The sequence below is a fragment of the Rhipicephalus microplus genome, chromosome X (genome assembly GCF_043290135.1).
Source record: "Rhipicephalus microplus isolate Deutch F79 chromosome X, USDA_Rmic, whole genome shotgun sequence".
NCBI classification, from domain to species: domain Eukaryota; kingdom Metazoa; phylum Arthropoda; class Arachnida; order Ixodida; family Ixodidae; genus Rhipicephalus; species Rhipicephalus microplus.
Genome location: NC_134710.1, coordinates 393,809,274 through 393,823,616, shown reverse-complemented (window position 1 = coordinate 393,823,616; position 14,343 = coordinate 393,809,274). Strand labels below are relative to the sequence as shown.

Here is a 14,343-nt window from a genome sequence, read left to right as displayed (position 1 = left end):
CTTGTTTGCATCACATGCTGCTCTTAAAGTAAGCGTTCAATTTTATTAGCGTCCATTTCCAAAACGATGTTTCGATGCTGAATTGGCATGGCATCTTCCATGTTCTTTTTCAGCGTACGTCACCATCAAGAGGTACGACGAAAGTGTCATCACAAAACCGTGGAAACTCGTGTTATGAATTTTATTGTCCTGAAATGCACAATTCCTCACACTGACCTCACGCGCCTTCTAGCAAATCGCTACACCAATTCGAAATATTTCAACCACGCACTCACTGCAAGTCCACTGCTTGCCTATTGTTTTTTTTTCCTTGTCGGTCAAGCGCACTCGTAGGCTTCTGTTAAGTTCACAATGGGCAAGTTTGGTCGCGTGGTCTAGTGGTTAAGGCACTCGCTTTAAGACAAGAGAAACTTGAATTCACGACACAGCCTCAGAAAGAAAACGTATTTAGTTATTACTTCTTCAGTGTCCACCAGCTGGTGGTGAGTAGATTTCTTCAGAGCACCACGATCAAGAGGTTCACAAGTCAGTCTGTATAAACTACGTTTGAAACTAAGGTTAGTGCGTATTTACCTACGCACTGTAACACCAGCATGTAGGGGCCAATTAGTTAAAATATCTGCACACTGGTAGATATGTTGCACGAAAATTCTTGGAGGCTTATTTTATCAATGTGAAACGGGACGTTCGTGTCAGTGAGCCTGAGAAGAGCGCGCCTTCTAATACAAAAAGTTAATGATTGCAGAATGATGTGGCCATTTTTGTAGCGTCAGCTACACTGGGCAAGCCAAAGTGGTTTCCCTGTCCATGCGCAAGGAGCAGTGCCTGCGCGCGCCTCGCCGGTCTGCGCATTCCAGAGGAGTGACGTCATGTCCACGGCAGACGCCTTCTGGTTGTACCCCGAGGCTCGTGCAGCGCGACCTACGCTGCTCTCTTCGGTCGCGTCTACCACGGCGCTTTGTAAATATAGCGGGATGTTTGCCAGTGTGCTATAGCCATGGAGAAGGAGACTGAACTTGCTGCTCAGCGGTGCTGAAGAGCGGAGAAGCTTAACTCGTCGGATCCCGAAGTAGTTGCGTGGCAATTGGTGGTTGAGCGCAGAAAAAACGAACATAAGAAGGCTTAACGCAATGCAGAGGCATCGGAGCAAACGAAGGAACGTCTGGAAAATATAAGTCTCCAGGAAGATGATTGACCAATTATACGGCGAAACTTAGGGAAAGCTTTAATTGATTGATATGTGGGTTTTAACGTCCCAAAACCACCATATGGTTATGGGACGCTGTAGTGGAGGGCTCCGGAAATTTCGACCACCTGGGGTTCCTTAACGTGCACCCAAGCCAGAACACACAGGCCTACAGCAAACTTAGAGAAAACACCAGTGTAACTCTGACCTTCGAGCCCCGCCGTGGTGGTCTAGTGGCTAAGGTACTCGGCTGCTCACCCGCAGGTCGCGGGATCAAATTCAGTCGGCGGCGGCTGCATTTCCGATGGAGACGGAAATGTTGTAGGCCCGTGTGCTCATATTTGGGTACACGCTAAAGAACCCCAGGTGGTCCCAATTTCCGGAGCCCTCCACTACGGCGTCTCTCATAATCATGTGGTGGTTTTGGGACGTTAAACCCCACAATTCTATCAATCAATCAACTCTGACCTTCGAGACAGACTGCGTAAGCAATCTGTTTGGATTTTTTTGCTACGTGTGTGCAAGGCTGTGGCACATGGAAGACTTGATGTCGGTAGTTAGTGCCATGCGTGAAACGTTGAGTTTAGCGGCACCCGCTTAGCTACGTAGCGTGAGCCGAGCTAAGCCACTACTAGTTTTTTTTTATTCTTTGCAAATGTACTCGCGTTCCAGGTAATCTGGCATACAAGTGAACCTACCTTCAAGGTAAACGCTTTCATGCCTTCCGTTCATCACCTTGGGCTGCTTCGTAACTATTTTACTCAACATTTCCTTTATTTTCCTTTCTTTCTCTCTATCTGCTTGTCTTGCCTCAATTCTTCTATTTCTACACCTTATAATGTAGAGTAGCAAATGAAAACCAGCATTGCGGAATGTTCCTTGTATTTCCCCCCTCTCTTTTTGCCTATAACGCTGACAAACAGGTAATCAAACTTTTGACAAATAACGAAAGTAAACTCTTTTGAAGCAATGTCCATTGCGGATGCCTCTAAAAGATTTTTTCCCTTCTTATTCTGATATTGTTGATATCATGTATGATAACTTGATGGTCTAGACGCCTGAGGCTCACCTCCAGCAACAGGCTGGATATGTTTGTCTGCGCATGTCACAAGAATTTCGGCTGATGAAAAAAGTACGAAGAAGGTAAGGGGGTGAACTGTGAAATAACAAAAAGGCTTGTTGCTAGGCGCTTGCATAACACCGGATAAAAAAGCGCCAATCAGTTACTCCCAAAAGCGGAAGCAGGATAACCTAGTGACTTCAATCTGAATGTGAAAGGTTGCGATGACTTGTCTTCATCATGAATATAGTGGACCTGAACATGCCTCCAATTACGCGCTAGTTAACACCCATCGGCTGAGGACGAAGCCACGGGTGACAGCAGCGGCTAGTATCACGAGCGCGACTCCACGAGTGGACACGACTGCTGCGGTTGTGCACGTGGTGGAAAATAGGAGGAAGTCACGGTTCCGAAGCCTCGAGAAAGTAAAGAAATAAGGTCAAGGCATAGGACCGACCACTGAGCCCCGGGATGGGAAGCGCGAGTCGGCCGTGAGGAAGGCCCCGGGGAGGAGGAGGGCGAGCCTGCAGTGCGCCGGCGCGGCGCTGCGCGCGTCAGCGCCGCCGCGGGGGCCAGCAGAGCCGCCTGGGTCAGCCGCGAGCCTGCAAGCTCCGGGGAAGACGACGTTCTGCTGCTCGCGAGAGGGGACCGAGGAGCCGCCGCGCAGGGAGCCCGGGAAGAAGGCACGACGGCGGCCGAACGAGGCCCTCGCCGTGGGAAGCGACTGGAGGGCCATGGATAGCGGCGGCGGCTACCCCGTCGAGCCGGCCCAGCTGCAGGTGACGAGCGCAGCCGTGGCGCCTGCCGCCACCGTGCCACCGCCGGTGATGGTGCCGCCGCCACCCGTGGTGGTGGTGTCGGCGGCCAGCGGGAAGCCGCCGGCTCCCGCGCCGCCCATCGTGATGGCACCGCCGCCGCCGCCCGTGGTGCCCGTCCACCACCCGGCCATGGGACCGCACCTGGTGCAGGACCAGGCGCGATACTCGAACCCGCCGGGACATCGCTGGATGTCGCAGACCACGTCGGCCGGTGAGCTCCCTCAGACAGCGCGCGTCACACGTGGGCTACACCGGACTGCCGGCCGCTTTCGGTTTCACGCGCCCTCGGCTGCAGAGGCGGGCACGCATGTCAGCCTGAAAACGCCAGAGTACCGCACTTGCTATCATCCAATGAAGTCATACTCTCACGTAACCATGCACGGTCACACATATAACCGTTATGCGTATGTCCTCTATTTCCTTGCCCATATACCCTGGTATCAGCTCACACTGACATCAAGGTAAACGGCGAAGGAAGAATTGCATAGACGAAGCACTTTTCATTCGCCATGAACAGGGTACTTTTATCACAGACAGGTGCCCCGCCAAAACATTTTGAATGAGAATGTGATGAACGGAATACAGGCTGACTTTCTTTTCACACAACTCGCCAGTAATTCGCAATGCCGCTTCACACACAGTGAAAGAGTGTTCGAAAGGTTAATTCCGCTGGTGAGGCTAAGCATTACACAAGGACAGATGAAAAGGCGGACACAACCCCTGCTGCAGACGGCTGTGTCCGCCTTTTATGTATTACGATTGACTATGCGCAAAGCATTATAACTTTCTATGGGGGCAAAATGAAGCTTTAGATTAACAGGTGAGTTACAGCATCCCGAGAATAACAAAAAGGCTCATACGAAACTCATCAAGTTACGTCAATCGGGGAGTATTTACGTCGACGTAGAAGCTTTGACCCATCAAATACTTGACTGAATCCAAAAGATCAACGACGTTTTTGCGATCATCAAACTTCGTTTCCCTCACAGAACGTGTGCGTTCAGCGTTCCTTTCTGTTCGGAAGCAGCGCGGTTGCTTTCTAAGGAAGCGCGAACGCAAGCAAGCGCAAACTCGCAGCATGCGCGAATGCTGCCGCTCAGCAGGCACGCAGCGCAGCGACGCAAGTCACTTTTTATGTTTCAGGTGGACATCCCAGTTGCCGTCACCTATAGTAACAGTCCGTGACTACTTGTGCTTGTACAGTTCTTCTTAGCATCACAGTGGTAAATTCGCCGACATCTCAAAGGGAAACACTATGCAACGGACGCGCGCGGCTACTTAGAATTCCTGAGGGACATTCTTCTTGGTGATGTACGCTACATACAATCCATAGTTTCTGTCACATAGCTTCGACAACTGCTTACTCGCGTAATTGAGATAAACTTAGACGCGCCATACTGTAAGCAGTTACCCCTTGTTTGTTTTTGGGCAGACTCATGCTTTGTTTACAGGCCATCTGTGAGCATGATTGTATGTCTTCATACCTCGCATGAAATCATGTGACAGGATCTTAATGTATCATGCTAGATAAACTTTGTGGATAATGAGGATGACCTAAATGATATATAGGCTGTTCGCCACACTGCTGCATTTTAAAAGAGCGGTTACCGACAAAAATGTCACGCTTTATTTCATTAAAATCTAGCGAATTGGTAGGTTTCCTATGTACCGAAACCTCGATATGGCTATGAAAGACGCCGTGGTGGAGGGCTCCGGAAAGTCCAGCCACCTGGGCTATACCTATAGGTCTACGAGTACACGTGTCCTTGGCATTTTACCCTCCATCGTGAATGCGGCCACCACAAACGGGATTCGATCCGCGACCTGTGGGTCAGCGGTTGAGCATAATGCTGTTGCTTTCCTTCAGCGAGTACTCAAAGCATATAGGGGGGTGGGGGGTCCAAAAAGTGGGTTTGACATATAACATGTCAAATGATATGTTGTAGCGGCAGTTATATTCACATACCCTATATTGATGCACGTTCGGAAGACGGGCGAGTGCCTTCGATAACTTTATAAAGTTACTCCTAATAAGTGCGCAATCCCATCGCACTCACTTCAATCGGCGAAATAAACATTATATGAAATATAGGCTACATGTCAAACCATGCCGAAAACACTTAAGTGAGGTACGGAAACGTTGTGTGACATTGAATATGCGTCATGTTATCTTTTTGTGCGTATTTCGCAAGCAACCACGAGAGCAAAGTGTAAATTACGTGATCGACACAAGCCATTTGTGCAGCTTTGCTTTTTAGTTACGACCGCAAGAATATTAATCGTCACTCAGTGCTTTACTACAGGATCTTCACCGATGTGAGAGTAAGAGAGTACAACTCGGACTGCCAAGATGGATGACGTCAGCCAGGCTAAAGTCGACGTTTGTTTATGTCTGTAGGATAAGACTATTATTGTCGTGGTGGTCCTTAAGACACGAAATAGAGTTAGTGAACACGAAGAGGTTCGCGAGTGGTGTCAAGGCGCTAGTTCAGCACGGAGAACAAGACAGCTGTACTAATATCTGCCGAATCTTGCAACGCCGTGCGTCTCTGAGAGCCCGCAAATTCGAAAACAAGGACATCGCTATATCTCTTCTTTAGCAGTAGAGCAGATAACTGCGTTTTTATGGTGCCCCAGGTCCCCTGTCCCTACCACTTGTTCAATCACCATAGTGCAGCGATCAGCCTAATGCATTTAATATAAGCGTTCTTACTCGTGATCAAATTTATACGAAAACAGGCGTTTTCTGAGACATCTTGGAAAACAGTCGTTTCTCTATTGTGAACTTTATTCTTTATTCTTTATTCGATGATTGCCCCGCTTAGCCCGAAGGCGCTGCAGCAGGGGGGTTACAACGTCGAGAAAAACACATCTTCATTAATACAGCACACTTGTTCATTTGATAAGTGATTCCATTCTCTAATGGAACGAACAAAAAACTAATTAGCATACAAATTAGATCTGGCACGGTACTCTAAAATCTTGAAACAATGATCATTTCGCGAAGAGATATAATGAGGACTGTGAAGATACTTTTCTTTTCGAATGCCGGTTTTACCATAAAATATTTGGTACAGGAGCTTAAGCCGCAGTTTCTTTCGACGCGATAAAAGTGATTTCCACCCTAGTTCATTCTTTCGGATCTGGCGAAGAGAATACGTGCACTCTATTGCCAACTGCGAGAACAAATATACCACTTCGCGGCATATTTCTTCCCCTTTGACATCAAAGAATCGTGAAACTCGTCGCTGCGGGACGTGAACAGGAAGCTTTCTACTTCATAAAAGAATGGGAACATAAAATAAAAAGGTCGAGGGAGAATTGTCTGGAGAGCTGGCTTTGCGGGCTCCAGTGTAGTGGAATCTTTTCTACTTCCTTCCACGGTCCTTAAGAGTAAAGCCACGCCTTGCGGAGAGAATCTGCCGGTGAACGTGCTCCACTGCTCGGTCATTTTAAATTGTTGTATGAGTTGCGATTTCAAAGTATACGGACAATTTAGGTAACAACAAAACAGTGTGCTTGCACATTTTACCAGACAAATTATGGTCAATATTTTCTCAACCACGAAGTCTAAGAACAGCCGCGATAATACGCACGCTCATGGCCGCGGTAAGTCGAAGTCTTTCTTGACAAAGGCAGATTTTATCAAAAAATTTTTCTTTCTCGTGCTTTGTACACGGTACATACTTTTTAATGTGCTTCACCTTAGAAAGCTTCAAGAGGAAGTCTCTAATGGAGCTCATGCGTTACATCGCTCCACAGTTATGAAATCGAATCAAGTTTGGCTGCCTGAGATTTTTGAACGTGCACCAAAATGCAAGCGCAAGAGTTTGCTTTTCGAGCATAATGAAACTCGGTGGGCGTGGCGAGGAATCAAAATTGCGTCCTCGTGCGGAACAGTTATGCGCTTAGTGCGCGCGCACGTGGTGGTGGCGGCACCTACTCAGTGAAAGGCTCTGGCTGAAGCAAGTCGCTCTCAAGTTAAACGGCAAGACGTTATTGCTTTGTTGGCTGACGTGCGATCGAGATGGTGCTCAAGTAGCACCGTGGAAGGCTCTCATACTCCGGAATATAATTATTACAACACTGCGGCTCGTGTACACTCCTGTGATTGGGGACATCTGTTTTATACGGTGGGATGCAACTTAAGACGTCCGGAAAGGCCCCCCGCAGACAACCGAAGCACGGAACCCGATCACCCCTACCTTTAAAGAATTAGTCTCTCTCACACAATCGGCAATGTCCTCTCAAGGCGGGGTTACCGGCCATCAGGTTTGTGACGTCAGTCTCGAGTGTGCGCCCATTGGTGAAGGCTTGTGTGCATCTGCCTCTGAGAAGCAAATAGTGCGGACTTCTGAAGTTGTATCCGACTGTATACACATTGCATGTTTGCAAACGGATGTAGGTGCTGTTAACATACTAAGGCGCTTGTAGTGACGTCGCTACAAGTGTCTCAGTATGTCGGCCACGCCTACCACTGTTTACAAACATTTAACAAATCTATAGAGTGTATTTACTGAAACTTGCTACAAAGCTACTATCACATTGTACGAGTTGTCACGCAGCTGATGCTGTTTCTTTAGAGTAGATGAAAAAGTAGAAGTACCTTATTTACTATTACAAACTGTGAATTTAACTTTCTCCGTCTTTACCATATGATATATGCAATGTTTCACGATGAATATGGGGCAACTATAAAAAGTTATAGCTTATAGAAAACCAGTGATTACCAAGAAAACAATAAAAATACGGAGCACTCAAAGGCATCGGACAAACTAGAAAGGCGTCAAATAATCAAGTCTGGTCATCGCGTATAAACTGTTGCAGTACTGTGAGAACAACACGACCATGAAGAGTTCGCTAGAATGCAAAAAAAATATTTTAAGGTATAATGAAAAGTTAACTTTTCAAGTAACCATCTAACAGAAAATGTTTTACCTTGGGTAGCTCCTGTGTCGGTTGGTAAGTAGCTTAATATGATCGCCTCCTTAAAGTGTTCGTATAATTGAGAAATGTTTCTTGGTACAGGTGATAAGGGAGCCACTTTACAAGACAGTGCTCGACAGGAGTTTTCATAACGCTGCTATGCGAGCCTTCAAAGGATCTATTTTTCTCTATGATCAAGCAGTAAAGCGATTATGTAGACTACAGTGCGGCGTGAATGATGTATCAGTGCGTCAAGTGTACCGTGCATGGGTTGCGAAAAATGGCATTGATTGGAATAGCTCTTATTAGCATTAGTGCAATGTATGAAGAGTACTGCGAATGTACCTTTCTTTTCTCCACATGACACTACAGTATTCTGTGAAAATGGTTCACAGATCAAGTATCCACGCTTGCATATATCTTTGACACATCATGTGTACTCATGTGAAAGTATCAGCGTCTTTGATTAGCTATGACATCGTTTGGGCTGCTGCTTGGTGGCTAATCTGAACAAATACAGCGCACCGAACTTGGATATTTGATATTATTTATATAGTATCGGTTTCATTGAAGTTTCAGGTGTCATTGACCATTTATAAATCACTTCGAATGACCAATATATATATATATATATATATATATATATATATATATATATATATATATATATATATATATATATATATATATATATATATATATATATATATATATATATATATATATATATTTATATATATATATATATATATTTATATATATATATATATATATATATATATATATATATATATATATATATATATATATATATATATATATATATATATATATATATATATATATATATATATATATATATATATATATATATATTGTATCCTTAATAGAATAGTGTAGAATAGTGTAGGCACCAATTCAAACATGATATCATGCAGCTGCGCACCACAGACATACGCAAGGACGGGTACTTCTGGATATCATGAATCAATGATTAAAATGACATAAAACTCAATAAACTTCATCGCACCTAACATAACTTTTCAAGAAACATATATGTGTATTTGTCAGGCCCAATAAGTGTATGATATCAGCACGAGGAAAATTAAATATACGCTGCTCATCATTTACACCACAACCACAAAAACATTCAAGTACTCTTTCTAGTATCCCTCAATAGTTAGACCATCAGAGAAAAACTTAATCAGTGGGCTTAATGACCAGTACATTTATACTCGCTTATACATATAAACAATAAATCAACCTATGGACGTGAAAATTTAGTACATCCGTGATTAGCCAGAGACAGCTTGAATGTGAACGCAGTAATCGTATTCATGGATATATATGACTCATGAGGCATACACGTGTACCAAGGAATGCATACGCAGACTTTCAACTAGCATATAAAATTCATATTATGCACATTTAACACAGAGAAACGAATTTTATTTGTCCTCTTTATAATAATCTGGCTCACAGAGATGAAAAATAAACATGAATATAACAAAGAAAAACAAAGGAGTCTTCACAGAAAGCTGAAAAACGCTGCTCGCTGGGGGACACACTTAGCTTTGCGACTGCGGCCCGCAAACGTTGTCCTCTAGTCCTACTTCATTATCAAGCGTTAGAAAACCTCTCTCGTCAGCTGCAGGTAGAAAGATAAATATATCGAAACAGAAGTAGCATTATAAGCAGGCTCGGTCAGTGTCATTGGTCACTGACATGATGGCAAGAGCAATCAGCGTTTTGAAAATCGCTTAAAGGACGCTGCTCTCCTACACGAGGCTCAAACATGCGTATACATATATAGTATATGTGTCACTGAAGTAGTACTAGAAAAAAAAACAGCATAAACTGACCTATCTGAGCGTCCCTTTGAGCACGCTAACTTTGCGTGCTGTTTGCCTCACCCGCGAAGCAAGCAGCGAACTAATCTTTTTGATGTTTAGGGCAAGTTCACGAACAGCGGCCAACCCAAAAAGAGAACGGTGTCCCGCTCTATTTCTTCTGCACTAGCCGCCACTCGTTAACAAGAGGAGCGTCAGGCTTCCAAGGAATCGGGTAAAAAAAAGAAAGAACAGGCCCAAAGTGCGATACAGAAGCTTGCAAGTACAGCGAAGTCCGAGAGTGAGATATAAAAGTAAAAAAGATGCTCGCGGGGGACAGTTCGTGATTACGGGAGCCAAAGGTACAAGACTGGCTTGTCAACACTCGGAACAGGAATGTCCGAGCTCCTCAAGGGACTACTGAGTGACCTCTTCGTTTATTGCTACAGAATTTCCTTTGCCCAATTTCCAGCAACATGCTCACTGATTGGCGTAGATAAGAGCATGATCTGTCATTAACAACGGCCAACACTGCGTCTTAACGAGTTTGTGTAAGGGCGAGGGGGAGACTCGGCCTTCAGGAAGGTCCCACACCAGTACACGAAAGAAAGCACGCAGGAGACGTAGTGAAACAGATGGACAGGGAAAATTAGAAGACTTGATGTTTTTTTATTGCGACCTTTAACGTTAAGCTTCTTGAATGAAAGTCAATGCGAAACCTTCTGTCTCGTAACTGTTTCATTGCTTTCAGATTCTGTCACGTAAGAGTGCCTTAACGCGCCATAAGTCAGACCCCCTTTTTTACGCGGCCACCCACTTCATTTGACCATACGCTCACGTGGCTGCCGGATCGTGAGGCACATTCATTTAGTTAGCTAAGGTAGACGGAATGCTGAGCAACAAACTTTTCGGGACGAGTCCTTGACTCTTCTTTGGCGGCATTCATTTTTCGTAAATTGGTGTAGTGCGAGTGCTGAGCTCAGATGGTAGGCGCTGAAATACCGGACGCGTAGCTAAAGCTCGTGTTCACACTGCGGGAAAATGACGGTTTTTATCTGTGGACAAGTCATGATGTGATTAAGTGAGAACCCAATCACGTTGCATAAAATAAAAGCCACTGACAATCAGCTTAGTATATCGATTTGTTGCTTCACAACAACGTCCCACTCTGCTATGGTTGTCATAGTTTGAATCCAGTATTCATCTGTCAAATTGACGATCAGTTTGTTGGTGCAGACGTAACATTGATGGTACAACTGTTGAGTTTTAGATAGCGCAAACTTTTTTAAATTTTTAATTCTATAGGCTGTTCTCAGCAAATACTTCACGCTTGCCTCTGCTTTCGGCTATTTTGGAGACGAGATGTGTCTATTCCAACGTATGGCTTGTTTCTTTTTATTTTTCAGAAAGCTTGTCTAGAATAGTGCACAACTAGTTCAGACATTACCTCGAAGGTTCTCCCAAACTGTTCGAAAAAAAAATAAGCGCTTCTGTTTCCCACAATGTAATCTTGTCTAAAAAATTATCATGATCATGAAGGTTATTAGGTCTGCTGACTAGGCATCACGAATTAAAGACGTGTATAGGTCATGAATCAGCTGTGTTTACTGCCCAGTGACGCGAGCACAAAATGAAATATATTAACAACTATCGCAAAGCTTTTGTTACAACACTGAGGACTTTATCACTGTACTATTCTCCTTGTGTTTCTCTTCAAACAATAGTTTTGCTTTAACGATTTCAAGCAAACGCACACTTGTTGTTGTTTTTTTCTTATTACCAGTGTCACTAATCGGCATCATAAGCCCGAGTTTACGTTGTTAAATGTTCTCTGCTCTTCGCGGAAAGTGTCGCCGTGACACAGTGCGTCGGACACACGCGCTGGTTTGACGCAGAAGAGTAGCCGCTCGCTCTAAAAGCTGAAGGGCACTATTGAAGGCGATGTGCCAGCCGTCGCGTAGATGACGCCCTTCCAGAAATGTTCGATGTTGGGTAGGCGAAATACGCTCCAGCACAGCACAATAAGCAAATTTCGCCCTAAAGTAAGTGGGAAAAAACGGCGGGAATTTCAAGAGAACGTAAAACGGACGGCCGACAAAATAACGTCGAGCGAATAATACTGTCAATGTAGTTGCGTGTGAATGTCTCGCTCAGCTGCGAAGCTGTACGCGATTGCGAAAACACAATATGAGCTCGTTTTTTAGGAGGCGCTGAAGTTTCGTAAGACGTGTGCAGCCAGCACAGGGTACGCGGGGCTTGAAATAGAATGGAAAATTGAAATAGAAAATTGAAATAAAAATAGAAATTCAGAAATAGAATTCTGAATTGGTGCGAAGCTATGGGATGATTAACAGTGGTTTGACATGAAGTCGGCATGTCTTGAATTGCGTGTGTTTGGCGCATTTAGCACTCAGAAAAAGAACAGAGGAGAAAAAGAGCTACGTAATTTACTGAGAATGTCAAACAAGCTTCAATAGACATTGGTAGAATACATGAGCTCCTTATTCACCTGACTCAATAAATACAGGTCATTGCACGAAATCTGTCCCGAAATCCTCAAAAATAAAGAAAATGAAATACTTGCCCATTATCTACAAAACTTTTTTGTATTGTGGGAAACATGTTACGATTACTGGACACAGCAATTAACTGCATTAGTTCAACAATATATATTCAGCTTTTTCATTAGCTGGAGAGAGGCGGTCCTGTCAAATGGGAGCATTGTTGATGTCCTTTTTGTGAAGAGGTCATTGCCTCTTTGAAATTTTGAAAAATCGGGCTGTGGTAAATATTGCGGAGCAATAAAATTTAACTAAATTCATTAGCTAAAACCGGAACCTAAGCTTCGTTAAGCTGAATTAGTAGACCACCAGAATGACGGCACTGTTCACGACGGCGATTGCAGTGGCGTTAGTTCTCCTTCATTAGTTAATGTTACATACGTGTGCCATACGGACTCTAATTGCAAAACGAAACCTGCACAATTCACGATGCAAACTCGATTGATGATTGGTACAACAGTGCTCGCTCATTCTATAGATGTTTGGGGGAAAATACACCCACCTTCGCGAAGTGAATGATGACGAGTGGTCATCATACTGTCCATAATGTGTCCTTTGAAGTTGCCGAAGAGTATAAAGAATTTGTGTTTGTAGGTGTTTGATATTGTTCTGCCACATTTATGATTGATATTAGTGTATTGTAAAACTTTTTTGTCTCACATATGTTACCCGAGCGTCGCCCTACATAATGTAAACAGATAAAGTGACAAATAGACGATGACGAGGTCCATAATGTCATCGTTGAAGTCGCCAACTTCAGGGCTTGTGCTTTTACGTATTTCATATTGCTCTGCCACAATTATGATTGTTGTTTGTCTATTGTAAAGCATTTTTTTCAGTCACATACACACATAAGCTTCACCTATAGCAATGGTTTTCTAACCATCATGAGAGCGGGCAGTGAGCGTCGTTGACAACGCTATAGGTAGTAAAGTCCAGAATGTGTACGTAGAACTCGCCTACTAATATAAAGGAATTTCACTTCTAGATCTTTTATATTGTCCGGTTCTGTTTTACGCTTTTGTTAACGGTGGAGGTGTTTTTTCACTGCTGTGTAGCAGGTGTTCGGATATGAGTGTTGATTCCGGTACATAGACTGATGCCGGACATGTCAAGGCCCTAAAGAGCTTGACACCTAAAATATCACAGTTACGTCCTACGGAGTTTCTGTTTAGGTTTCACCAGAGAAATCGATCAGGTTTCAGTATTCGCTAAATATTGGCAGTGCCTAAATTTGCGAAAGTCGAAAGCGACAACAGGCTATTAGCAAGATGGGCTAAAATTTTCTCATTTAAGTCGATCACTTCTATCCACTAATTTAACGGAGAAATAACTTCATTAGTTTATTTATATGTGTATTGATGCCTCTACTCATTTTAGTTGCCGATCGCCCCACCAGAAGTAATTTTGAAGGGAGCGTGAAAATATATTTTTGTTATTTTTTCGAGGATTTTCAGACACATTTCTTAAGCACCCTGTATAACTAAAGTGAGCCTTGCGTGAGCGGCAACAAAAATTCATTGACCTTACTTTTGTGTCATGAATTGCTACGAACAAGAATTTCCATCCGAATCTTCAATTTCGCTATTTTTATGCAGTAAGGAACGCGTTGTGACAAGCAGCTGGTGCGATTTAAAGAAAAAAGTCAGTTCTTTGGGTAGTTTATGGTGATCTGCCCATGTCCAAGCTCGTTGTGAACCATGTTTGAAGGATGAAGTGTCACTTTTGCTGTTGATACACCAACAAGGGTGTGCGCCGAGGGTTCGACTAAATTCAAGCAGCTTTTCCGACAATTATTTGCCCACTTTTGTTCTCGAACATTGCAATGCACCTCGTGAAACTATAAAGGGCAAATAGATGCACGTAGGTGCAAATAGCTGGGGTGAAGCTTGGTCGAGAGTTGAATGTCGATAATTCTCGAAGTTTAATCCCCAACTATTCACTTGTTTCGGGGGACACATGT

The 14,343-nt window shown here is 43.9% G+C and overlaps 1 protein-coding gene across 1 annotated transcript in view; it reads left to right on the top strand.

The window, feature by feature from the left end:
- Window positions 1-2,845: 2,845 nt before the first annotated feature.
- Window positions 2,846-14,343, top strand: part of LOC119161004 (stomatin-4) — a 249,601-nt gene continuing 238,103 nt past the window's right edge. The window contains 1 exon segment of the mRNA XM_075880166.1: window positions 2,846-3,275. Coding sequence (XP_075736281.1) covers window positions 2,981-3,275 — 295 coding nt within the window. The 5' untranslated portion in view covers window positions 2,846-2,980.